General features: G+C 38.8%; 1 protein-coding gene across 10 annotated transcripts in view; it reads right to left on the bottom strand.

The window, feature by feature from the left end:
* Positions 1-2,497: 2,497 nt before the first annotated feature.
* The window catches only part of CSNK1A1 (casein kinase 1 alpha 1), a gene marked incomplete at its 3' end in the record, with an annotated part of 41,426 nt that continues 18,648 nt past the window's right edge, over positions 2,498-25,275 (bottom strand). For 2 of the 10 annotated variants that reach the window (XM_081899177.1, XM_081899183.1), the window contains 6 exons: positions 21,478-21,617; positions 20,642-20,720; positions 19,957-20,031; positions 19,631-19,737; positions 18,364-18,512; positions 16,916-17,050 (listed from right to left, as the gene is read on the bottom strand). In XM_081899177.1, the coding sequence (XP_081755303.1) occupies positions 16,992-17,050; positions 18,364-18,512; positions 19,631-19,737; positions 19,957-20,031; positions 20,642-20,720; positions 21,478-21,617 (609 nt within the window). Of the gene's footprint in view, positions 7,122-11,579; positions 11,629-15,110; positions 15,459-16,915; positions 17,051-18,358; positions 18,513-19,630; positions 19,738-19,956; positions 20,032-20,641; positions 20,721-21,477; positions 21,618-25,275 lie in introns of those variants that run through there. The other 8 variants (XR_014165235.1, XR_014165236.1, XM_081899181.1 and 5 more) reach the window with 8 other exon arrangements.

Raw genomic sequence — 25,275 nt, 5'->3', positions numbered from 1 at the left:
TTTCTTGGAAGGACTTGGTGTACTGTGCAGATATTGCGCAGCTTCTGCTCAAGCTTGGAGTGCAACAGTATGAACCCAAAGATTGGAGACTGTTCATTGACAGCAGCAAGCGATCACTGAAATGTGTTCTGCTACACAACGGCAACCAGTTTGCCTCTATACCCCTGGCTCACTCGACTACACTGAAGGAGAACTATGAAGCGGTGAAGTATGTGCTGGAGAAAATTGGTTATGATCAGCATAAGTGGTTTATTTGTGTTGACCTGAAGATGGTGAACTTTTTGTTGGGACAACAGTCTGGCTTCACCAAGTACCCATGTTTTCTGTGCATGTGGGATAGTAGGGACCGTGCTCAGCATTACACGAAGGACTGGCCTGTGCAGGAGGAATTGGTGCCTTGCAAAGAAAGGAACGTCATCAACGACCCTCTGGTGGACAGAGACAGAATACTCTTCCCACCGCTGCACATCAAGCTCGGTTGAATCAAGCAGTCCACCAAGGCTCTGGACAAGGATGGTGACTGCTTCACTTACTTGTGCCAGGCTTTTCCTGGATTGACCATGGAGAAGTTCAAAGCTGGCATCTTTGACAGTCCTCAGATCCATCAGCTCATCAGAGATCCAGAGTTCGGAAACTCAATGAACGAAGTGGAACTGGAAGCGTGGAAGGCATTTGTTCTGGTAGTGAAGAACTTTCTTGGCAACAATAAGGCCAGAAACTACGCAGAACTTGTCAACAACATGCTGACTGCTTTCGGAAACCTGGGCTGCAACATGAGCGTCAAGATGCACTACCTATTTTCACATATGGACCGGTTTCCTGAGAACCTGGGTTCAATAAGTGACGAGCAGGGGGAGAGATTCCATCAGAACATGAAAGAGATGGAGACCAGGTATCAGGGCCGCTGGGATGCAGTTTGGATGGATGACTACTGTTGGACTCTGAAGAGAGACCTCCCTGCCACTGAGCATTCCAGGAGTTCCAAGAAACAAAAGTTCAAGCCCTAAAGTTTGAAAAATGGTGAAGCAACATGCAATTTACATGTACTTACCTTTATCAATGCCCACCATTCAGTTTACAGTAAACCTGACCTGATGGAGAGAAACGGATGCCATTTCCTGATTCAGCAGTGCTACCCTAAATCAGTTGTAGAAATCTAGACAACATTCAAAAAGTAAAAAAATGTTGCCCAGTGTAATTTTACACAGCAACAATGAATACCAGCCTTTTTAAAAGCTTGGATTGTTTTTCCCACACTGAAAGCACAATGAAATTGTTGCTCCTTCAGTGGGAGCTTCATCTTACCTGTCTTCAGACACCCACTTCCAGGGGCTTGTGGGAAAATGCAGGGCTACCTCTACTCCAAAGATGCCACACAAGTGAGCTACACAGTTAAGCTGAAGACCAATAGGCTGAATCTGAAGGGGACCACCAACTTCAGATTTCCAACCTACGGATGGCCACTCTGATCACATGACATCAAGGTTGAGCTGGCTTATGATCTCTCAGGCTCCACCATGAAGTTAACACCTGAAGATGGCTATTTCCAACATATTTTGAATGCCCTTCCTTGGGGGTGAAAAATATCCCCATATTTTCTGATAAAGGCCAAAACTAGCTTTGAAGTTCATTAGAAATGGTTCAACATATATTTCTCAGCTCATGTTCTGCAAATTAAGACAGCAGATACTTCTCTTAATAGAGCTTACCTCCACAGCAGTGCAAATTTCACTCACCAGAAGCAAGAGCTGCTTCTAAGCAGTTAAGATCCAAGATAACTGAACAATAGTGGAATCCAGACTCAGCACAATAGGATAGGGTTTGAAGCTCCCCATTTAAAATACCACTACGGACCACAAACAGAAACAAAACTCCTAGGATGTCAAGGTGTTATTGTTTTTCTTATTTAAAGAGTAGCATATTTTTAAAGGATGATTTAATTCAGAAAAGAGAGCTTGTTTATTGTATATCGGGAAAAATAAAAATATTTCTATATTTCCAAAAGGTTTGATTAACCAAGTCTAGAATTCTAACACTCTGCTCTTGGCCTTTTACTGGCAGAACAGTGCATCTCAGGGCAATCAAGAATTCAAATTGAACTTCAACTACTTTAACATGTCGTGCCCCATTCTGAGGCACTTGTAAATTCTTGCAAAGACTCTCCTCTATTTAGTATTTTTTTAATATAAAAAAAATCCTAAAGGGCTGATGAATCTGCTCAAACACAGACCTAGGTTTCAAGAGTAGACCCATTGAACAAGTAGAAAAAAAAACTCCTGCACAGCAGAATAAAATGAAGAGAATTAATGGCAAATTAAGAAGAGGATGCACACACAAAAAATGGAAGACTTGGCCTTGAGTGCTTATGGAGGAATCTACACAACCAGAGCAACGAACTTTCGCTTTCAGGATGATTTCCTCAAAGACAGGCATGTGAAAACTTCTTGCTGCAAGAGCTCCGTGTCACTTCAGAACATATGCAACATACACATTTAGGAAAGTTTTAAACAGTGTTTACTTGAAAACAGGATGACATGGAGAGTATAGAACCTCTGAACAATATTCAGTACAAAGCTAGTTTAATACCCAGCAGTGGAACCAATCCTAGAATAAAGTTAGCTGACGGGTTTTCAGCAATCTCTATTCACTTAGTAGCCCAGAAACATTTGAAAGAAAAGTTGAACTCAACTCAAATTCCTGAAGACTCTAACAGAATCTTATTATCAATGCTAAGAAAAGCCCAGTTCCAACACGACCACCAAACTGCAATTCTGACCACTGCGGACAGAAAGGCTGTAAAGAAAAGGTGATTGTTAACTATATGGTCTTGATGTGAATTGTTAAGGAGTTATTTTCTTAGTATGTAGCAAGAGCAGCTTCTGGCATACTTTTAATATTTTATTGTAAGGCAAGTGCTTGGGGAACCTCTAGCCTTGCTGCTCCATCTGTGTTAAAAGGTAGCTTGAAAAGACCTTTATATGTTTGTTGCAGTTGTTTAAAAATAAATAAGTAAATGGAGGAGGGGGAGCCTGAAAAGACCTGCCATGTTGCTAAATAATTTCTTGTTACCGGTAGATTCCTGTAACAATGTGGCAACACAACCCGTTAAAAATTCATAGCCTAGATTTTGAAAGTTTAATTCACCATTCTGCACTTCTTGGCCTTTATTACAGATAGCAATTAAGGCACCAGCATTAGGCTTAGTGAACAGTTTTATCTGCACACTTCATTGCTTAGAATTCTTGGTTCAAAGCAGGGTTGCAACATTTAGCCAACTGACCTAAAAGATGCCCACAATTAATTGCCCATTTTATGTAAACTTTTTCTCACAGTGTTGAAAATAGGCGCCATCTTAAGAGATACATCCATCCTTTTGACACAAAGATTATGGTCACAAGGGGTGCCTGTTTGAACAAGAGTAATTTTAGAAGAGGCATCTTTTTAAAAATTGTTCCTTTAGAAAAAGGACTGCTCTGGTAGAAAGCTAGTCTGGCAGAGGCTCGCCGGGATTTTAGGGTCAGTTTCAGTTGTTGTGGCCCGAGGGCAAGGTGCTGATAGGTGTCCAAGCCTACCACCTCTACCCTTGTCCACCATAGCAAATAAAAGCTAGTTGGGAGGGCCTTATTGAGTGAGGTCCAGGAAGTAGTTAATGCTTCACTTAGGAAGGCCATACTCAGTCCTCAAAAAGGCAGTGGTGAGGCCTCTTCTCAAGAGACCCTCATTGGAGCTGGAGGTATTGGGGAACTGCAAATAAAAATTTATTATCAAATAAAAAATAATTAATATTTTAAGATGTATTTTAATTAATTGGTGTCTGTTTTTGTGCTTATTGTGTTGTTTTTATGTTAGCTGCTCTAAGCCTGGCCTTGGCCGGGATACAAATATTATAATTATTACCTAGCCACAAATGTCTTTTCGGGGCAAGTGATTGAGAGGGTGACGACTTGCCAGCTTCTGCCCCATTTCAGTCTGGCTTTAAAAATTATTTCAGCTCTGAAATGGCCTTGGTCATCTCACATGACCTTTATCAGAAAAGGGGCAATCCTGCTGGTTCTCTTCCTCTCCATGGCCATTTGATACCATTAACCATAGTATGCTCCTGAATCAGCTCTGTGGGTTGCGAGTCAGGCACCATATTATAGTGCATCTGCTCTTAACTGCAGAACTAATATTCGAGAGTAGCACTGGGAGACTCTTGCTCTGTCCCCTGGCAGTTATGCTGTGGAATCTGGCAGGGCACAAGTCTGTCCCCATGCTCTTTACTATCTCTTGGAAGCTGTTATCTGGAAATTTGGAAGTAAAATGGCATCAGCATGCCAATGACACACAACCTTATCTCTCCACTTCATCTGAATCAGAAGAGGCTGATTCAGGTGCTGGACAGATGCCTGGAGGCAATGGGCTGGATGAAGGCCAATAAACTGAAGCTAAACCCTGGCAAGACTGTTTGGGAAGATGGCCTGTTCTGGATGGAGTTGCAATCCTTGCTTAGAGAAGGGTCTTGGGGTCAATGTTACCTTGAGGCCCAGGTGGCGCAAGTGCCAAGGAACACCTATGCCTAGCTACAGTTCTTTTTAGCTACAGTAGTACTACATGCATCCTCTCAAATAGACTACTGTGGTGTTCTCTGTGTGGTGCTACCCTTGAAAATAGTCCAGAAACTGCAGCGAAGCAGGATCCTGCAGAAGTGATTCCTTAAGGATCAGCATGGTCTGCCTGTTTGCTATCAGCCCAATTTAAGGTGCTGGCTTTGGTTTAGGGCACAAGTACTATTAAAGTACAGGATGGCAGGAAGGATCTGCAGGAGAGGCCCTGCAGGGTCTTCTCTGTTGTGGCACTCCAGGTGTGAACTGCCTCATCAGAGATATGGCACTGTCCCCTATTTTAGGCATTATGTACGACATTTATTTGCCCTGACTTGTGGATTTGGATTACTGCTTGATTGTCAGAATTTCTATTTCTTGATATTTTGTTTTGATATCTGTTCTATGGTTCCTGTACTGGTTTGTGAATTTAATATATTGCTATGCACCTCTTTGCAAATCTTTAGATTGAAGGCTGAATGTAAACTTAAAAAATGATGTTAATGCTACTTATATACAAATTTGTTCTAATTTATTCAGTGAAAGTTATGCAAACAGACTAAGATTTCTTCAATCAGGTGATAGCTGTAGCTAAACAAGTCAACTGTTTTTGAAGTTGGAACTTTTATCTGCTATTCTACTGGTTTCCTATCATTCCCTAGAGAGATTGAAAAATGCATCACAAAGCTAGACATTACCCATGGTCTCTGCAGTATAACCCATTTCAATCATTTCTTAATTCTTGAGCAATTAAGGAGCTTTTGTTCAGTCTGCCTTTTTTTTTAAAGGGAAGGTAAAATGCCCAACTCACTTAACTGAGCTAACCTGCATGTACCATACCTGTACATAACATTCCACAAATTGTTCTTAAACGTAGACTATGCATCTTGAAAATGTTCTTGTTCACATGACCATAAAATACCTGAAAATTCAATTTGTGGAAAAACAACTGTTCAAGAGCTTCAGTGTCCCGCATAATATGCACTGCAACCCAAACATGTAACAGGTCCGAAAGTCATAAAAACCATGTACACAATAGGCATCTGGCAGAATTTTCAGACAACTTTTAAAATTTATTCTGACATGCTATAAAGGAATAAGTTACACTGTTAGACGAATCACCAGCAGTAAGAGTATCTTTTAGCTGGATTAGAGTGAGGATAGCCTAAGGCAGTAACCCATGTGAACACTGCACACCGAGATGCTGCCTGAGAACAAGAGTAAATCTGGTCATATCCACTTCACAAGAACTTGAAAAGAAAATTCCTTCTTTTAAAATCCTCCACACACTTCCATTTTAAATCTTCAAAGCTACTTTTGCAAATTAGTCCAGCCAATGCAAGACAACGGCAAGGCTTGTGAGCTGCTGTGATGGGTCTGAAAAGATGCCTTTATTTTTATCCAGTCTCTTGTTACAGTGGGCTGGGTATTGATGCAACAGATTATAAAAATGCAAGAGCGCCCCTCCCCATCAAGAAAAAAAAAATACAAAATTTATTGAAAAACAAAAGTGAGGAAGAGTTACAACACTAGATCTAAAATGATTAAGAAATAGGACTTTTGCTTTAACAAATGGCCTTGTAGTTGCCCATTTTAAAAAAGGGTGGTGTCTAATTTAGATTGCAAATTATCAAGGCAAATTAAAAAAAACCTCATTTCCTTACAGAAACAGTTTAGTTTTTAATGAACTTGTAAACAAAAAAGCTCCCGTTTCCAAAATAAAAACAAAATTCGTTCATATAGATGTTTACAGTGATTACATTTATCTAAACAACTTACATACAAGTTTCAGTTGTAAGATGTTAACTAAATTTGTGACAAATATGCTGTTTCTCCTTTTATACCAAGAACATTATAGAGTTAATGCAGAGTCCTAAAGATAATCTAGTAGTCGCTAAGTTTCTCTTAAGTCTTCACTTTAGATGCTGTTACTTCTAGCACAGGTAAGCAGGCAGAGTCTTTCATATGCTTAAAAACTGGAATCTTTGGTTACTACCATTGTCAGCTGGCTTATGTCACTCAAGACACCAGCAATTTTAAGAATGTTTTAAGTGTACAGCTTTCAAAACCAGGGAGGAATACCCAGAAAGAGTGCACAATTGTGAGCATTTACAATTTACCACAACTGTTCCTGAAGACTTGTTCATGCCATTCTTCCAAAACAATGAGATCTCATAAGCAGTGTAGTTTAAAGTAAAAAGGTTACAAAAATTGGCATATGCACAATTCTTTCCACCACTTGTGTGTCAACCATTCAGTTAAACTTTTCCACTTGAAAAAATGCAATAGAAAACTGGACACCATGTTTCACTATCTCAGAAATATTCACAATTACAGCTGCTACAACTCAAAGCTGCAGCATCAACGGCGCTGCCCAGAGCCAGTTTATACTGAAATTAAGTTCTTTACATCAAGTAGATGGTTGCCCACAACCACCGGCAAGTGTGTTTATGAACTAAAATTCCTAGGATTTGGGGAGTGATAGATCCTGCTCCATTCTGCTCTGCTTCATCTGTTCTCTTCTTCATGCTCAAAAACCTGGAAGGCAAACAGAACACTTTGATATTTGGAAATAAAAAACAGCCACTTGAGTGGGAGGCTTTAAACAAACATTATGGCCTTCGAAGGAAAATGCAACTCAATTCAAAATTACAGACTTAAATCCGTGCTTGATTGAGTTTGTTTGATAGCAGCCTTGCCCCATGTAAAAAGAGTCCTACTTGTACACCAAGAGAAAGGCATGCAATAATTCACATTTTCCTTAAGGCAATGCTACTATTGGCCGCCAGTCTTAGCAACGCATCATCGCTATTCATAATCCAACCACCATTAGTGAAGTATGATATTTCTTGATACATTCATGCTAGGGCTGCTTACAATTAAGTTTTAGCTCATTAACCACTTTTCTTTTAGCCAATTATATTTAAATAGAGTTGCATGTTTAGGATACCGGAAACTGGTCTGTTAGAAAGGCCACTAGAAGTGGCCTTCTCTCATATTCTACATTAACAAAAAGTGGCCCTTGAAATAACTAGCATATTCTTAACTCAAGTCCAACTGATTCAAGTTGCTGCCTATCCATTGAACGAAGCTTGCAGCCCTGATTCATGAATGTGCAAGGGAACAGACTGTAGAATTAAGAGCAGCCGGTACACGGCTTATGATGCAATCCTATGCATGTCAACTCAAAAGCATGTCCCACCGAGTTCAATAGGGCTTCCTCCCAGGGAAGTGGGTACAAAAGCTGGAAACTTACAAGTACTTGCTCTCTACATAAGAAAAACATTGTCACTTGAGATAATTGTTTTATCTGTGTTTGAAACTGCGGCTATATAGATCTTGCTGTGAACAACTACAAATAAACCAAAATGTGGGTCTAAGAAAGAGACTCAAAGGATGGTTGCCACCTGCAACCACGATTGAGAGACTTGCTTAAACAGCCAACATCTGCAATAAAACATAACCAGTACAGATTACTGTAAAATCAAGCCATGGTGTGTGCCCGCGGCAAAACAAAAGTGAACAATGCTTTTGCTTTTCTACCATTCATATACACATTTATCCAGCAATTTCCAGCAGCATCCATTCTTTCAGAAGGAATGTACAGTCTGGTCCTTGCCAATGAGCTGAGTCAGAGAGATCTCTTTTCTGAATGAAAGGGAAGGTATGTCGCATCAACGTACTCGACAAACGTTTCAAATAAAGAAATTTTCGTCTGGCCACAAGCAACCCATTTAAGAGTTTTATTTCATAGTGATTTCTCATCTAATGTAGCTTTGTGGCTTCTCAAATTGTAAGAAACCCTACTGGGATTACCAGCACAGAATGGCAGTTGCAGACTGCTGATGAACATTTAGCAGCATTAGGTTAGGCTTAATAGTCCTTACAATTACGTTGCAATACTGCTAAATGATGCAGAGTTTTGTTTGACTGCAGCTGTTCAAGTTAGGATGTTATGAAACTTAATTCTGCGTATAAACCCAGTAATGTTTACTAAATCACATTTATTCTAAATCCAAATTGTTTACATCTATTTAAATGCCCTGCAGTTTCCATAAGGAATCTACCCAATCCAAATATATGAAGGAAGCCATCAAGAGTAGACAAACTCTAATATCAGACTAGGGAAGGATTTTTATGAAAACACTGGTGCTAAGCTTATTCTTGATGATGGGTTACTTTTTTATCAGTTCCACTAAAAATATGAACAACTCACATATATTATACGCATTATTATACACATACATGCTCAAGGTTTCCTAAAGTAACCAACACAGAGATACATACAACAATGCATATAGCTGTATAAGAATACATGTGATAATAAATAAAATTATGCTGCAGAAATATGGAACCACATAGGACTTGTGTGCATTGCAATTACAATATACGTTTTTGTGTGTATAATTCTGCGTATAATTAGGCTTTAAAAATAACTGTTAATGGATATGTGGCTCAGACATAGGCAGGCGTTCAATACCTGAGACTACCTGATGCAGGCAAAGCTCAGTTAGGTTGGAACAAACAATTTCCACGTATAAATCCATTTAAAACCAATTTTTCCTCCATCTCTATTTCTATCTCCATTGACATTGAAGCAGCAATCATTTTATAAAAATAAGCTATATACACTGTTTCCCTTCATTCACAAGCTCCCTTCATAACCACTGTTTGTACTGCTGGTATGCCAGAGAATGAATACCTACATTTTAGCAGTTGATGGGACTCAAACACAAAACACAAAACACTGACAACACAGCTTCTATGAGGGAAGTGAAAAACCACCTTTCCTTTTCCAGAGAAAGGGATGGGGTGGTAGTGTAAAAGCAGGGTGAATTATGAGACCAATCAGCAGTAGTATGGGTTTTAAAAGAACGATAAATTATAGAAACAGATTCCTCTAGAAAACAAGAGGAAGTTGGGGGGGGCAGAGACTTCTCACACAGGGTCTAGGCACAGCAAACTCTGTTACTGAAAAACAAAGGTTTTGGGAAGGACTTTATCTCACATTCATTTCAAACAAATATATATATCCATGGACAAATATTCAGTAGCACACAAATAGGCCTTGAAAGTTTTTTTGTGAGCCTTTTCTTATTTGGAATGAGGTGGATTTGTGTTCTACTCAGAGGCAACTTCTTTCAAGCTATTCCTGAATTACATTTTAGCAGCCAGTAACCTCTACATTTTCTCTCCCCCATTCCTTACTGGGACTGAGTGGGAAACGTACTTCCTATGGCTATTTTTTTCTCCCTGGGTTTGGAGAACCGGTCGTCCCCATGCTAGCTGCTTTCCTGGGGGAGAGAATTTTTCCGCTTCTGAATGCAATGTTGTGTCCTGTTGCTATAGAGCTTCAGTATCAGCAAAACAGAACTGCCTGCTTTGGTGACCCACCATAGCATCCTGCTTCATAGGCTGAGAAGCAGTTGTCAAAGAAACTCCCAATAGTCTGTATAACCAGGCAAGGACATGATCAGGACAAGTGCAGAAAAGGACCGTCCAGTAAAATACAACTGACTGGAAATTGCTGGTAAGGTTTTTTCTCACAGCTGGAAATTTGTTCTCCCAACTTCCATTACAGATCTTGAGTAATATATGAAGATTGTAAACCACTCAAAAATAGATTTTCAAACCTACAACTACATTGGTGGATTCAGTGGCAATTTTCAAAGTTAAGGACACTGCGCCAACATCCATGAACCAGTATGATGTTTAATCTCCAATAACTCTTCATTTTAGTATGCAGCCACAAAGGTTATGTGATGGAAGAACTTCTTAAAAGAATTTTTAGCTCAGTATTTCCTAGATAGTCTGGAATTCAGCATGATAATTTTAAAGTGTGCAACTATAACCTTCTCTTTTATTCAGGTAGTATTCTAGCAGAACTTATAAACAGTCACATTTTACCAGTAGATTCACAATTTTAAAATTATTAAAATCCATTTTAAGTTAAGATGTCTTAATGTAAGCCATAGTTAACTACCCCATTCCCAACTTCTTCAGTGTTGGCAGTTTTTCTATTCATTCCTTAAACTTATAGCTTCTTTAATCATAAGCATGTCTTGGGCTCCTCCTCACAGCTTCTGAGAAACTTTTCTATGTTCAGGAGATGATCTACTGTGCTAATACTTATTTGGGGAGCTGAAACCCAATAGAAAAATCGTTAACAGCCATGTGTGGGTGGAAAAATCTCCTGATTGTTTGTGGAGATCTTTGGAACTAGCTTTTAATATGCTCTATTCCCTTCTGGGATTGTGCAACAAGTAAGATAGACTAATGACACACTAGAATTCCTTTCACCTCTGCAGAAAGTAAATATTCTTATAATCTAGGTCAGAAGATTTGGGGCAATCGTTTCATGGCTTTCAAGACTACCACCTACAAAACTTTTAGTCTGAGTAGAGATTGGAAGTTTTCAGGTTTTCTATCATTTGCCCTCTCTACTCTTCTACACATTTGCATGTTGCACACCTGAAGTCACTATTAATCAGAAAGTTGGCAGCAACCCACAAGCCCACTGTCTGTTGGTCTAAATTAGTCACTTAATTCTCGATATTAAACTACTAAACTTCAAAGGACTAAAAAACAAACACCCTTTGCATAACAAATATAGCTGGTGTGCATTTTAAAATATGCAGCCAGTTCATAGGCCTTAGCATTAGAGGTCAGGTGTGATACAAGGGATATGAGATACCTAGGTATTAATAGCAGTACTGATAGAAGTCTTCCCTCAGAAATAAGTTAAATGGTTTCAATTTACAATTTTAATACTCTGGATTTAACTCCGCTCTTCAGAATTAAGTTTGACAGAATCTGCTGGAGGAACCATCACCAAGACAGTTACACAGCTATGACATTTGTTTTTTGAGAATGTGCTTTCCGTTGTTCAGAAATTAACACAACTAAAGTAACTCAAGACTTGACAAACCGCATTAAAAACAAAAATCTACTTAAGTGTACGAAAACATTTCAAAATTGTTTTATTAATGAAATTACCTTAAATGTGTTGATTATACGTAAGACAAAACTTGAACTCTGCGCTAATCTGAAACCAAAAATAATAATTAAGGCAAAAGCTATTCTGAACAAAAGCATCTATATGTACTAACATTAGGAGAAAAGCATTTACTCTGCAGTAAAAGCTTTGAAGTAATATTTCTATGCTCCTGTGGATAGTAGAGGGTACAGGATAAGAGTCAACATCACTTGTACGACTCATTGTTCTGCAATAACCCATGCTTGACTTGACATTATGCAGTTAGAGACTATAGACCACTAGCTCCAGGCACACTGGCATTTAATATATACAGTAGTTTGTCATCTTCACTCAGTGAGGAAAAACTGCAGAGGCACAAGCCCAGTGGTATCAAAGAAAAAAGAAAAAAGCTTTATTTAGTTCAGGTGACAGTCTTCCAGTTTTCAATTACAAGTTTAAATTGATAGTATAATGCTGACCAAAACTTAGCAATTGGCCCACTGGGTTTCTATTTTGAAATTAAGGAGGCGACCTCTTGACTGTACTATAATTAAGGTTACTGAAAGGGAAGAAGAAAAAACCTCCACTGAAATGTAAATATACAGGAGTAACCTAAATTCATCATTACCACTCACTGGGCCTGGCCTTGAATACTATGGAATTAGCAGTATATGTATACTGCAGACACAGACATTTAATAAGTTAAATATGGTAGAAAACACCATACGTTAGATCTTTTAAGCATCAGAGTCTGGTAGTGGTTTAGTACATAGAAGCCTTCATTTAAAGATTTTACCTTTTCCAGAAAGTCGCCCCCCACCCCCAAGTTTCAGATTTTCAATGATATTGCAACACAAGAACTAGTGTTCCAACTGCTCCTTGCCCAAGTGCATTGCCACTGCCTTTCCCATTACTACCAATGTGAAAAACAAAGGGAAGCCTACTAAGTAATCACCAAAGCAGCAGGTAGCACAATATTTATGTCCAAATTAAGGCTGACTCCCAGTGGTATGCACATCACTGGCTTACTGCTAACTGTGTGAACACCTCCATTGAAGAGCACAGTCTGAGTTGAAATTAGAAAACATGCAATTTCTATAACTGTACATGTGCATGTCATCATGAGATGTTGCAGTTAAAGTGATGTCACCCTTCAATACCCCTCCCCTTACTGTTCACATTCAGAATCCCCCCTTTCTCACCCACAAAAAGAAAACTGTCTAGAAAGGTAATATTGAGAGAAGAGCTTGTTATTATGTTATTAGACGCTACAATTCTATTAGCTTTCTTACCCTGATAGCTCTTAACACATTACTTCAGCACAGCCTTTACTTTGCTCCTGCTGCACTTAGCTTTTCCTCAAGAAGCAGTGCACATCTCAGTTTCCCTTCTCAACTGAGCAATACTTTCAAGCAAGTTTCCTTAGTTCTACCTAGAAAAAGCGTCCCTGCACCTCAACTGGTTGCTTAAATATACTTAGTGGTGGATATTCACACAGAATATACTGACTCACTTTCTAGTCTGAACTGAACTTGTGAGACATACTCCAGTTATAGTGTATAACCTTTATTAAACCCTACAAATTTCTTGGAGGTAAACCAGCTACTTTCAAATCACATCGGAATGGCTATTGTATAGGACCTAAAAGGGGTTAAACACAAACACTGTATCTAAGATTTTGTATCTAGGATACTGATGTCCCCATAGACAAAAAGGTTTTTTGTTTAGCAAACCAGGCTTCCTATGTTTCCATGACCATCTTTGTCTGGCTACATTCATATTGTTCTACAGAGGGTACTGAGCCAAACTAAATACTAGCAAAATCAGAAGTGAAACTAAACACTCCTCCAAAGGTGCATACATTTTGTTACATTAAGGGGATTCAGCTCCAGTCTGCAGTGGTATTTTGGAGATGGAAGTTTACCAGTCGAAACAATTACTAGTCAAGAAACAAAGCAAAACAAGATGAAAAAATACTGTCAAAGCCAACTCTTCGTGGCCACAGTAGTGTCAAGGTGTTTTGGGAGTTGGGTTTGATAGAAATTTCATCTGAATACACAATGCAAAGTTGAATACAAGCATAAAACTACTTCTTGCACTGCCTTTCTATGTACCTGAACGAAGGTAAACTGAAAATTGTGACAATTCCACTATTTAAATATATTAACGGAATCCTTTCATTCTAAAATTACAGTAAACCACTAGTCTGTGGCTGTGATGAACTAAGCAATATTGAACAGAACCTTCAAATCTATATAGGTAGATATGAAACTTTCCATATTATACTTTTTAATAAGTGGCTTTTGGTACAGTGCTTATTTAATAGATTAACTCTTTGCTTACAATGTTTAAAGATAACATAAAAAACCAAGACTATTATTTTATTAAAATACAAACTCAAATAGTCTATAATTTCCTATTTACAATGTCCTTCAAATAAAAACCATCAACTTATTTATAGACTGGAACAAAGAAAAATTTGCTTTTTCATTTCCTAGTTCATTTTTCATCTTTGACTGCCGAATTTCAAATGAAGCCAATAGCACTCTCTCTACCTGCTGAGGCGGCTTTGCTGTGAAAAGCTGGTTTAGTTCTTGGGGAGGGGGGACTTGTGTCTCCAGATGCTTAACAAAAGCTTTCACCAGTTCACTGGAGTGGCCTTCTTTAAAAAAGTTAAGGAACAGGTATGTACCTTGAATAGCCAACCTCTAGTGCTGAGGTTATAGGCGAGTTTACTGAAGAAAGCTTATGTCACAATGTCTTATTCATCAGTCAGGCATCTAACCTGCATTCAGGGTTAAAATATAGGCAAGGAAGATTAAGTTAATTTAATGCTTGATTTATATTGCAACTGAATTTTGTTGGCACATTTTTCTTCAAGATCGTGGTCTTCTTTCCAAATTTTTTGACAGCATCAGTAATCTTTGTGTAACACAAGTGATGAATTAGATTTCAAGATTCCAAGCAGTCTACCTTTTTTTCCTTCAGGAAATGATGAAAAGTTGCTAATTCCATCTGTGTGGTAATTGTTTTCTTCAAAACGTTCATTAGAATAGGGCAGTTCATAAACAAACTGTGCAACAGGTCAGAGCAGCTGACGTCAGCTGTATCTTGGGGAAGAATTAGTTTAAATCCACCTGCTCTCTTCATTAAGTCAAAGCAAGTTGGCTGTAGAAGTATTTTGAAATTTCAGTGTTTTCTTCATCTCAGACACTCTTCTCTTTCATCAACAGCCTGAACCTATGCATATTTGCTCAGAAGCCCTACTGTATTCAATGTGGCTTATTTCCAGTAGGCTAAAAGATCCATTAAATAAAACCTGTGGCATTTCATGTTTCTTCCATCATGCAGATCTTATGCACTGTACATTTGCAGAATTGCTTCTGGCTGCTGCAAACTCTTAAGTTTTCACCCCTGCCTCTCCCAAGTTGAGTTCCTAACATCAGATATTCTGAAAAATAAATCCAACATCTGCTTTCAGCTAAAGAGCTTTTTGCTGAATCATTATGTTGCTCCACCCAGTAAGACAAGCTAGCAAGTTTCCAATCTTGTTTTTGTTTTTTGCATACTACTCACACTCATATTCAGTAACTTTTCAGCAATGGCTATTTTGACTTATGAAATAAAAGCCTGGTCATAATTACTGACCTGTGCCAATAAAGATTTTATTCTGATCACCCACAAAAGGGTTAGTTGCACTAACAAACAGAGCATTTTTCATCAACTACTATTATGAAATCATCCATGGTTCCAATTGGATGAAGATATCTTGTTTGAAGCATGCAGTTTATTGTCCAATATGTATTTAAGTTGCAGCACTGCTGGTTTTGGTGGCACCAGCAGATGACTATGAAGCTGTAGATGTTGCAAACGGATAGTTATAACCTCTTATATGGACCCTGAAACAAAAACAATGAAAAGTCAACTTCTGTAATTGAGTACACTTGCTTTAATTGTAAAATTTGCCAGACCCATTCTTTAAAACACACACACACACACACACACACACGTCCATAGAGCTGGGATATGCTTAAAGCACGTAGGAATTGTGTTTATGGGAAACTATTACATTCTGCGGAGCTGTTTTGCTCTAAAACAAGGAATATTTGCTATGAATACGGGATGTGACCATCCTTTAGGACAACAATGTTTGCATTCATAAATTCTTATTCAGAGGCTCGGTCTGCTGTGGATGTCACTTCAAAATATTTACAAGGGAAAAGCCAAATATAAGCTCATATTTAACAATGTGTCAGCCCTCTCAAAAGCAAATTAAATAGTGATTTTTTCCCACTATGGCATAACAAGTGTTGCACAATCTTCAACCAGAGTATTTGCTTATGCCGAACAATCAATAATATGAGAAGTCCTACAGCAGCAGCAAGAGTGCAAGTAACATATTCCCATAAATTCAGTAATTAATTGTACATTGAAACTCCAAAACAATCCACCCCAATATGCTCTGCTTATATTAGCACAGCAATATGTGGGTACAATAAATAAGAAAAGTGCAAAAATGTTTACTAACCAGTTGATCCAGAGTGTTCACATAGGTCCACATCATTTGAAGTCATTTCTTCTTGAGAAGCATTTCTTACAACATTTCATTCTGAAAACCAGGCCTTGCTTCTTTGTCCCACTGTTTCCATTTAATACACCTCCCCCCTGATTATTTTGTTTAACACTGGAAGAATTTATTTTCCAATAAGAGCCTTCTATTTGCCAGAAAGTCGTGTAACAGCTAATTGTGACCAACCCTAGATGCTAAGAAGAGCAAACAAAGCTGTCCTTTCCCTACCTGCCTTGAGTTTCTTCTCTGTGTTGCATCCACTCCTCTGCCCCACCTCAGAATAACAAAATAGCCAGCAATCTCAAGTTTTGTTCAACTCACATTCCTCTGGCCCTACAGAATTATTTGTACTTGGTGGAGAAATGCGAAATTAGTGCTTTCTGCTGTCTTGTCTCCCTTTCCTCGTGTAAAGGCACTGATCAAGATTATCTACTTTAAGATTAAGCAGACTTTTTAGAAGCATTTGCTTATTACTGGACAGACTATTTTTTCCATTTTATGAAAAGTAGTAATTCAAGTTCAGCTGGTAAGAGTAATAATGTTTACCATTTGTGAATTGAGCAAATTGCAGTATTCAAGGACTTGAGACTACAAAATAGGACTTACAAGGCAACTCAAGTGAACTCAGTGGATGAATATGGTAAAACATAGGTTGTTTGTCTGCTAAAGCCAAGAACTGGATGCTCAAATCTATGAAGACTTGTAGTCCCTTTGGCCCAGACCTCTTTGTTCCATTCTATTATCTTTTGACCATGTCTGCCCCACGGATACCAGGATGCAAACCGATTTCAGCAGGTAACTTCACTTTATTCCATGTTAAGTACAGGTAGGTACAATCATCACAGTCTTGTCTCAGATTGCTTCACTGAAGGCTTCTCTTCTCTTCAGACACCCCAGTTTCTGGCATTTTTGGAGACTCTGCTTCTCAAGAAGAGTGAAGTCTTCACTAACTCATAGACCTTCATTGTCCCCCTTCCCCCTTTAACACCTTATTCACAAGAGAATAGTGAATGGCTATGCTTCAAATGTGTTAAGCAATAAAATTTGAGAGATTTTCTACTATTTCCTTCAGCACATTGTGAGCTCCGCCTCATTCTTTCTTGTCTGGAATAGGTATATTCCACCCCCCACCCACACTAGGATTGTTTTTCAGACTCTTTATTCAAGGACTGGCATGATGGTCCCCTATGACAGGTACAACCCTATCCATTCCCACCACAGGTTAGCAGCAGGCTCAGCTCCTAGCTATCTTACTGTCCACCTTCCTGCTGTAAAATGGGTTCCTTTTAAACCTGAATTACTGCAGATGTGGCATCCACCATTTGCAATTCTGTAGATGTCAGCTCATGAAGCTGCCTCATGAAGTGCATCACCCTGAGAGATCTTGGAACCCCCATTCTAGGAAGGAGCAGAGTGAGCTCCTTTGTGGGTAACAAGCCAACCTGATAGAGGACATGGCTCACCTATAGCCACAAAAGCCCAGGATATACAGTACTGGGCTGTATTTATTAAGCTTTGGACAGAAGTTCTCCCATGGTTTGGTCTTCATAGAAAACCAGTTTAAGAGGTGTCAGTGTTGAAAACATATTAAATTCAGTTTTCATTTGAATCCACATTTTAATAAAAGCAAAAACTTAACATAATGGACAGTTAAAATTCAATTTAAATTAAAGAGTCCCCTTATTAGTTCACCCCACAGGATAATCCATGCCTGGATTTGTAATTGAAGATGGAAAATTAACACTATCTATGCCAAGGAATAAAAATCCATCACACAAGTGCTTTAGGCAGAACTCCAAGTGAGATCATGCCTACTTTTCCATCTTCATTTTGGATGCAAGAATAAAGGTACCCGTACCAAAGCTTCTGAATGCTGACCCAATAGAAAAAGTAAACAGAAGGCTTTCGTCTGAAAAAGTGTTAGGTCTAGGATTTTGGATCATACTGTTTGTCATGTTCCCAACACCAAGCCAGTTTTGAAGAGGGGTTAATGCGGGAGCAGAAGATGCAGTGGTTAAAATGACCCAACATCCCCAAAGAAATGATATGAAAAACAAGGACACTTGGTTTAAAGTTAGTAGTCAAATTTTCCAAGGACGTCCGTTTTCTTTAATACTAAATAGCCAAATGTGTGTTTTTAATGGCCTCCTTGATCTAACACTTAACTTCACCGACATCCAAATTAGTGTTTATTATTTTTGGACTGTAACGTCACTTGGTTCTTGGCTACTAACCTTTCATGTTACTCTTGGATTTGTCAGTTTGCTTGCCTGTGGGGGTTTGGGCTTGCTGCCCCTGCCCACTGGAAGAGGCTGCCTGCTGTGCTGCTTTCTGCTTTAACATTGTCCAGTCAAATGTGTAGTCATATTGGTGATTCAGAGTCCTAGTGAGCAGAAAAAGAAAAAGCAGAATATTCACTGCAATGTAATACCTACATTGCCATTATATAGCAGACAAATTTTACTGAAGCCTAAAATTAATAATGCTTTGTAAAACACTTGAAGATTGAGTAGTGTGGGGGATTAATTAATTAAAAATCTGTTCGCAGCAAGTTTGAAAGCCACTTAGCAGTCACTTACAAAGTATTGGCCAAGATCCAAAGAGCCCCATACATGAAGTGTAAAGCACTTCACCTGCTAGTGTGGGAGGAAATAAATGATCTCTGCACCCAGTTCCCTTCCTCCATCTGGCTACCTATCCATGCTCTGAGGCAACCACCTGAAGCTTTTTGGAGTACTCAAAAAAATTGCATGACTGTGCAGACCATCACATGTGACACTTGGGATCTTGGTCATTTTCTATTATAATAGTCTGCATTAAAGCTGTAATCCATTTTGAGCAATTCAACATTTATAAACAGTAAGGACAGCTTACATTGTAATTAATGTACAACTTACACATACAAACCAGCTTGAACCTTGGGTAGTAACATGAAATTTCAGATACAAACCATTTTAGTATACAAGGACCATTCCCTTCCCAGTATGTCCATATTCTTTCTAAAACACAAGGCCTACGTTCATCCAACCAGCCTGTAAATTTGGGGCAAATTTTGCTTACAACCCCATTGCCCTGGGAAATGTGACATCATAAACTGTGTTTTATTGCAGCCATATATCTTTAAATGTTGCTTGGCTTTCCACTCTTGACAAATCAGGTTAACTGAAGTGGTCAATGAAATAAAGGTAGTTTCTTCTGCTGAAATACTAGATTTGATCTTTTATAGATAATTCATGCATTTACTCAATTTAAAAAACAAAACAAAAACTGACTCTGATCTGGGTGAGTGTTTGAAGATAACGCATGTTATATTTGCTTTCAGTGCTGCTGGTGACAGGCTAATCCTCAACCAGATGAAGAGATTAAGGCTATCCTGGTGAGGGCTACGGGTTTCTGTTAAAGCTGATAAAAAGTCAGCAGAACTTTTTTTCTAGTTCTAAGCACTTGCTAGTTTATCACTGTTATGCTCAAAGGTTTTGTGGTACCCTCAGCCCCACTGACCTGAAAAGGATACGGAATAACTGCCTCAGATACATGTAGTCAGGAGCCTCTTCAAAGCGCAAGCCACGACAGTAGTTCAGATACATTGCAAATTCTGCAGGAAAACCCTGCAAACAGAATTAGTCAAACAGTGACTTACAGAAAAGATTCTTGTAGGTCTTAAATGCAAGACATCAGTTCTGGATTATTGCAAGTTTTGTTTTTTAAGAGCGGGAAAACAAGGAAAAGAACTTATATTGTGTCTAAGAGTTCTTGGCTACTTTACTAATGAAAAGATAGCTCCTTGCCAAAGCAGTTTACGTTCTTAATAACAGCTTTTCTCTCACCTTACACAAAACTTCAACAGGAGTAGACATCTTCTTTTCACTAATCTTTTCATATTTCTGTTTCTTTGTTGCAGCCTGTGGGACACATGGATAAATATATGTGACACAAGGACAGCTGCAAATATCAGATGGACAGAACCTTGATGGAAAAGGCTTTATATGAAATCTCCAAGTATAGTGGTACCTGGGGTTACATACGCTTCAGGTTACAGACTCCGCTAACCCAGAAATATTACCTGGGGTTAAGAACTTTGCTTCAGGTTGAGAACAGAAACAGAAATCATGCAGCGGAGGCGCAGCGACAGCAGGAGGCCCCATTAGCTGAAGTGGTGCTTCAGGTTAAGAACAGACCTCCAGAACGAATTAAGTTCTTAACCCGAGGTACCACAGTACCACAATATATTGCAAAGGAAATGAAGGTCAATCTGGTATTAAGTTTTGAATGTAGCTGAATGCCATTTATTGCAGTCTAATGCCTACATCATATGGTTATTGTGCATTAAGCATACTGTGTTTGTTTTATTCAAGATATGTGGAGAAAACATTTGACACCATGGAGTTATGAGGACTTTTTAACAATTGAGCCAAGTATACAGTACTATGTGTAGCAGTGTTCTCTACTACACTAGTGGGAGTGATAGATTGGGGGCAGAATATAAACCTCAAGTAAAATTTCATGACATACCTTTAATCCTTGCCACGGCAGGCTGGTTCTGTTAAAGTACATCAATACGTATCCTAGTGACTCCATATCATCACGACGACTGTGGAGGAAGAGGCAGGGTTTTTTTTTGTGTGGGGTTTTTTTTTTTTTTAGTTTATGCTTAAAAGGTATAAAAGCACTTGCCACCTGAGGACTTAGCATGGTTTGAAAGGAAGCTGGTAGTCAATAAAACTGCCAACATACCAATACATAACCTGAGTTATAAACAAATTTAGTTGTTTGGGTTCAATGAGATTCTACATTTGATTTTGGGAATGAGGACCTAGAAGTCTAGAAGCAGAATAGTACCACAAGATAGGAATGTGCTCTAAGCAGAGTTTAGCATTTTCAATGAGTCATGGAAATCTACCTAGATGATATTATTCAGCCATCTTTCTAGAAGCAAGAACTAGGCAACTAAAATTTAAACAACCAAAATAGTTTTAAACATAGTAAGAGCAAGCTCTCCCCATTCAAAACAACTGGCATACATAGAAACCCAAACACTAGCAGTATACTACTTTACCAAAACTACTGAACAGAATCTGGGTTTGGGGAATTTTACATTGTGTCATCCAGATGGAAAGAAATGGATTGTTTTATTTGTAAAACAGGCTTTGACAGATCCTAGTTTACTGAAATTGTTGTGAGGGAATCATTTTAACAAGAAGATACTAAACCGTTGAGAACATTTAATCCACCCTCATTTCTTAGCTAATTTCTTTAGCTAAAAATTAAAATTCATTTAGGTTGCGTCTATTCAAGATCCCAAATATTTACAGCTTCTAGCATCATTACAGAAATTGCTTGGACCTTACCTCTGTTCAATGCCGAGATGTGCATTGATGCTGGCGTATCTGGCTGTGCCAGTGAGATTTTTGTCTTCTCTATATGGTATATGTTGCCTTGTCCTGTTGTCCCGGTACTTTTTGGCCAACCCAAAGTCAATAAGGAATAACTTTTAAAAAAAGAAAGAAATGGATTTAATGGATTCCAGCCAGTGTGTGGAAACTACACCCATGTCTTTAAAATACATTTGTTAGAAACGTTGGATCTAACAAAATCAAGTTTAGCTATAATTAAGCCTAAGAGGAGCACTGTCGTATGTATCATAACTAATCCAAACAAAGAACACTCATATTCCTAAATCGGCTAAGGAAAAACTTCATACTATACAGAGTGAGAATTAGGTGGCAGATTCTACACGTATTTTACCTAGCAGCAAGCCCCATTGAACTGGATGCTTACTTCTGAGTCATTGGTCTCAAACCTAGGTATTAGGTAAAAAAAATTATGAACTAGGAAAAAGAGAGGCACAATTTTATTCAATTATATTCTGGCGTTAGTTTCTCAAATAAATTTGCTTTTCTGCCATTTACTTATTAGCTCACAGCTAATCTACTCAAGTTTTTCAATTTGCTTCCCTGATGTTTTTGTTATTATTTTCCCAATCAGTCACTAAAAATTATAGCTTACAACTTGAACCTAAGTTTGTTTGTTTCTTCCACTCTTTCCTTTTCTTTTGTCTTTTTAGGCTGTAAGCTTGAAGGCAGAAATTATGTTCTTTTTAAAGTCATTTATAAGCTGCTCTGGGTACCTTTTTTGCTGAAGATCGGGATTAATTTTTTAAAAACCACTACCATATTTCACCGTGTAATGGTCACCACTGCATAACAGTTGCACCACCCTTTTGGGTACCTTAAAATTTGTTCCAAAAGTATTCACCGCATAATAGTAGCAGGGTATAACTCTGGTGCGAGCCAAGGGTCAGCACAGCAGGCTCCTGAGGGGGTGAGGGTGGGAGTCCGGGCCCTCGTTGACTTGCCAGCTGGAGGAGGACAGGCAAAGCCAGGCCCAGGCTGCTGTTACTGCCACCAACCTGAGCTTGCACCCCGGGGCCACCCCAGTCAAGAAGAGGAAGCAGCAGACGAGCAACCACCTCCACCGCCCATCCGTGATTCCTTCCTCCACCTCTGCACGAGCGAATAGCATTGAAAGGGAATGAGAAACCCAGGAAGAAATAACTTTAATCGACAACTGAAGCCGCCTCCTCTTTTGACAGAACTTCGCACAGGGAGAAGGCAAGATCTCGAATGGAAAGGACAACGTCTGTGCCATTTGTTTTGTATTGCACCATTGTCCTCTTAAAGAAACCAGAGTCCATAGCATGTTGTTGCTTCTTACTGTTATTTCACCGTGTAAAAGTCGCCACAGTGTAATAGTTGCACCCTCACTTTTTAAAAGAAAAATAGGCATAAAAATGTGGCCATTATGTGGCGAAATACGGTAGTTAAATACATCCATGGCAGAATTCAACATTTGACTACCACAGGATAAACCACTTACCAACTTTTCTATACCAAAGCAAGATGCAATTCCTGAACTTCAATTTATCTCATCACAGACATCTCAACTAGTATGTAGGAAAGGCCCTTTATCTACAGGCCTTTTCTGGGGTGTATCCTCACTTGTAGAATGATTTCCTCAGGGAGGCTCAATATTTAGGCACCAGGCAAAAACATTCCTGTTCTCCCGGGCCTTCGGCCAATTAAACAATCTAAAAGGTAGAAGGAAAGGTATAGGACGCATGGACGGTTAAGTCCAGCCAAAGGTGACTATGGGTGCAGCGCTCATCTTGCTTAAGGCTGAGGGAGTTTGTCCACGAACAGCGTTCCAGGTCACATGGCCAGAATGACTAAACCACTTCTGGCACAATGGAACACCGTGACGGAAGCCAGAGTGCACGGAAATGCCGTTTAACTTCCTGTCGCATTGGTACCTATTTATCTATTTTGGTGTGCTTTCGAACTGCTAGGTTGGCAGAGCAATGGGAGCTCACTCTGTTGCACGGATTCGAACCACTAGCCTTCCTATCAGGAAGACCAAGAGGCTCAGTGGTTTTGATCACAGCACCACCTGCTCCCTTTTTTAAACAATCTATAGCCTTTTAAATGGGGTGGGGGTGATTTTGTTTTTGTTTTTTACTATGGCAATATTTTTTTTGTATTTTTATATTGTAAACCACCCTGTAATCTTCAGGTGAAGGGAGGTAGAGAAACTTAATAAATATAAATATAAATAAAATAGAAATAAAGCAACAATAATTTATCAGCTTGGGCTCTATGGAGAACAAGTTAGAAAAGACCTATAGACCTATACAGTTGCAGCAATATATGTTTAACCATACTTAACTTTTAAAGTGTGCAAATTATTTAAATTATACTAAGTTTTAAGTCAGACGTCTATACCAAGTAAGCAGCAGATTAATGGGGAGAAATAATTCTCCTAAAAACTCTTCAGAAGAGAACACCTGATAGAAAACTAAATTCTAATATGCAAGTTTTTACTTTAAAAAACCCAAAAAAAACTAGTTCAAAGCAGTTGTCCTTTTCAGGTTGCCAATGCCTTTACGGATATACTTTGTAATTTATTTTCCTTGATTTCTACACTTATCACAGTTCAATTGAGGCATACAGAACCAAGAATAAGGACAGCAGCATTTAAAAAGAATTAAGAATTGTTTCAAGCTATGAGCGGATGCAGACAAAAGTTCTCTAATCATCCATCACAAATGAATAACTGGAAGCAACTACATATAGAATGAACTACTGACCCAAATGAGTAATTGTCACAACTTGCAATTTCCAGTTATCAAATACTACTCTGAATGTCCTCCTCACTACTAGCATAAATGACAGACTGCTTCACTAAAACTTGTTCAAATGTTGTGATATACAGGTACCAAGATAGGGTCTTCAGAGACGCATTTATGATGTAAATCAGGCATCCCCAAACTCAGCCCTCCAGCTGTTTTGGGACTACAACTCCCACCATCCCTAGCTAACAGGACAGGTCAGGGATGATGGGAGTTGTGGTCCAAAAACAGCTGGAGGGCCGAGTTTGGGGGTGCCTGATGTAAATGATCAAAATCTTATTATTAAAACTTGTTTTCTGGACAACAGTTTTACTGATAAATGCAATGGGGGGAAAATGTTCTTGATCTAAATGAAGATGCTATTTCAGACCAGCAGTTTGGGGCTTTTCCAAAATGCCTCTTTCCATACTAGCACAAAATAGGTGATCTTCATTTCCATGTGAGTTTTTAGGGGAGAACTCACTTAAAATTACTCTCATAGGAACCTCAATCTTTAGTGAGGCTAGTGCACTGATACATGGCAGACTGGAATACAAGACCCTGCATATTTTTCATCTGCAATACATTCCTTCATTTCTGATAATTTTCACTAAAAGAGTGAAGCAATATTTTGAAGCAATATGCATTAGCAATTTGGATAATGTGAGGCACCCAATTCTGGAAGAGTATGATCCAGTGGCAAAAGGCAGGTGAATGAAAAAACATGGACTTGTTTTCCACACACCCTCTTCCATGGCAATAAACCTTCTGAAGCTCGTTTGCAAAGTTTGCCTCTCTGCTGAGGAGGGTGTTGAAAAGGGATGTTACCAGGCAAGGAATAAGGCTGTGGAAGCCAAGCTGCTTCAGTTGCAAGTGGAGTACTATGGGCCAAATTAGACATGGCAATGAATGAATAGTGTAGGTTTTTATTGTTTTATATTTTGTAGAGAAAGTAGCAGGCCGGGGGCTCCTAATTAGAATC

Source organism: Podarcis melisellensis (assembly GCF_964234715.1).
Source record: "Podarcis melisellensis genome assembly, chromosome: 2".
Classification (NCBI taxonomy): Eukaryota; Metazoa; Chordata; class Lepidosauria; order Squamata; family Lacertidae; genus Podarcis; species Podarcis melisellensis.
This window is presented reverse-complemented; position numbering and strand designations above follow the sequence as displayed.